Source organism: Phaethon lepturus, unplaced genomic scaffold (genome assembly GCF_000687285.1).
Source record: "Phaethon lepturus isolate BGI_N335 unplaced genomic scaffold, ASM68728v1 scaffold32359, whole genome shotgun sequence".
NCBI lineage: Eukaryota > Metazoa > Chordata > Aves > Phaethontiformes > Phaethontidae > Phaethon > Phaethon lepturus.
Genome location: NW_010561820.1, coordinates 2,774 through 5,289, shown reverse-complemented (window position 1 = coordinate 5,289; position 2,516 = coordinate 2,774). Strand labels below are relative to the sequence as shown.

Sequence of the window (2,516 nt, the reverse complement as noted above, 5' to 3'; positions counted from 1 at the left end):
CCAGACGGCCTGGGGTGCCCTGCCCGCCACCGGCCCCTGCCCGTGCTGCCGTTGTGCAGTGCCGCAGCCGCCCGCGCTGGCGCGACGCAGGAGCACCCTGTGTGGAGCACGGCTCCTTCGGGGAGAGCGGAGCTCTGCACACCCACACCATGAAACGGGCGTGCAAAATCACAGCCCTGCTTGGGGAAGCCCAGGCGAGCTGTGCTTGCCCCATCTGTAGAACGGGGATGGCAGGCTCTGCCCGGAGCTGTACCTGTGCTACCAATTAAAATACCGTTTGTTTGGCCAAACCAGCCAGGTAATGACTAAGGAAGGAAGAGCCTTAAAAATTGCCTTGAGTGTGTGTGTGTTGTGCAGTGTCAGGTTGCACCCTCCCAGTGACTAAATGATCTCATTGCTTCCTCCTCTTCTGCAGTGACTGCTCCCAGCTCCCCCCTGAGCCCCCCAATCTCTCCCGTCTTCCCCCCTCCGGAGCCATCATGCAGCAAGAACGGGGAATGCACCGTCTGCTTTGACAGTGAGGTGGACACGGTGATCTACACCTGCGGACACATGTGCCTCTGCAACACCTGCGGTCTTAAGCTGAAGAAGCAGCTCAACGCCTGCTGCCCAATCTGCCGACGGGTCATCAAAGATGTTATTAAAATATACCGCCCTTAGTGCCCGGCTCGGGCTGTAGGAAGGGGGAACGCCGCTAGCAGTAACCATGCCTTTCCGTCCCTGCTTATGGGTTATCGTGCTGGTCAGTCGTTATCAAGTGGCTCGTTATCTGTGTTTCCTTAATTTGACTGGTAGGGCACAATTCAGGGATAAAATTGAGCTGAGGATCATGTGGGCCAAAGGGCACAGCAGCCATGCCGGCCAGGCTGTGTGCCCACGGGCGAACCCGGGGAATCGCGGTCTGGACCCAACCCAGCTGCAGATGAGAAATTTCCTGTACAAAGGCTCTTTTTTTCCTTCTCCTCCAGAGGAGGCTCGCTGTGGTGTGGGTCAGGAAGGGGAGATTGCCACTTGGTCAGGGCCGGGTGCCACTGGGCTTCCCAACCCCAAAACCCCAACAGCTCTGGGCTGCTGCCAGGTGCTTGTGCTGTGGTGGAACAAAATTAGGATATGGCCCAGTGGGAGGGTTCAAAGTGGACAAAGCTGATCTGGAAATGACACATTCATCTGTGTAAGGGGAGCTAGCTAAGGCCAAAAGAGTAGCACAGCCAGGTTCTCACTTGTTTGGGTTTCGCTCTCCTGAACAGGCTTCTGGGGCACACGGAGAAGCTGGTCCGGACTTGGATAAAGCAACTTCTGCTGTCTGTGACTGTGACAGAGCAGGGACGTTTGGCTGGGGAGGCTGAGACCCGGGAAGCAGCCACAGGGTAGCAGTGAGGGGCACGAGCCTGCCGAGAGCCCCAGCCGACCCCAACTGCTGCAGCAGCAGTGATGGCGCAGCAGCAGTGATGGCGCAGCGGGCAGCGGTCGGGCTGCGTACAGCACCGCCCGTACGTACAATTTAGGGCTGCCAAAGCCCTAAATTGCAGCCTGTGAGTGAGGCACGTGTTTGGATGGGCACACTGCAATCCTGGCTTAGGAAAAGCACGGAGCTACTGCCATCTGCAGCGATGGTCCTTGTCACCTCCAGGCACACGCGCCTGCATTTTGCTCTGTTCCCCTTCGCAGGCGGCATGGCTGCCGTCTGCCGCCTCCCCGAGCCCTTCCCCTGCAGCCAGCGCCGTGGCAGGGCTCAGCCGTCCTCCTACCACAGGGACTTTTTGGAGCCTGTGGTGAGAAATTAATTTCTGACCCAGTCCCAGCAGGCTCACCTTTTTTCTGGGAACTGCGTATGTGCTGATTTTACCTGTTCTTTCTGCTGCCTTTCCAGGTTTCCCAGCACAGCTCCCAGCTGCCTGGGCACTGGGTCCCGACACGAGATGAGAACTCGTTGAGATGAACAGGGACCTATCTCACCTTGGGAGGAGGAAAGAAAAAGGCTCTGGGGCTATTATTAGATGTGTTGGGACTTAAAAGGTAAATGGGTTTCAGCTGTGGTATTAGACAGCTACAGGCAGCAGCAACCTGGATGAGCTGGGCAGCATCTGAGCATGCAGCACCGGGGCCGGTGTGAGGAGCTCAGTGTCCTCCCTGCTGCTCCTGCAGGAGCTGCCCTCTGTTCTCCGTCCTCCACGCTCTGCCCACTTGCATGGCTCCTGTCCAGTCCTTCAGCCTTAGCCTGGCTGGTTTCCAGCTGGTCCAGGTTCGTAAAGAGGGGAAGAGGGAGGATGCAAATGGGAGGATGAGAGAGGGGCTGGTGTCATTCTAGCTCAGAGACCACATGCCACCAAGTGCATAAGAGCGGCCTTCTTCAGAAAGGTGCAAGTACCACATTTTAGTCCAAAAAATTAAAAAAAGACTAGCAACCCCTGTACATTTCGGGGCTTCTGGGCACAGAGGGGCAGCCTGACGTGGTCGGTGTCTGTCACCTCGCTCTCTCCTCCCCGGCACCGGCAGGCGCCGGGGGCCCGGGCGCG

The 2,516-nt window shown here is 57.8% G+C and overlaps 1 protein-coding gene across 1 annotated transcript in view; it reads left to right on the top strand.

Annotated features, from left to right (window-relative positions):
* Positions 1-660, top strand: part of NEURL1B (neuralized E3 ubiquitin protein ligase 1B) — a gene marked incomplete at its 5' end in the record, with an annotated part of 6,308 nt that extends 5,648 nt beyond the window's left edge. The window contains one exon of the mRNA XM_010294101.1: positions 416-660. Within this exon, the coding sequence (XP_010292403.1) occupies positions 416-660 (245 nt within the window). The remainder of the gene's footprint in view (positions 1-415) is intronic.
* Between the last annotated feature and the right edge of the window lie 1,856 nt (positions 661-2,516).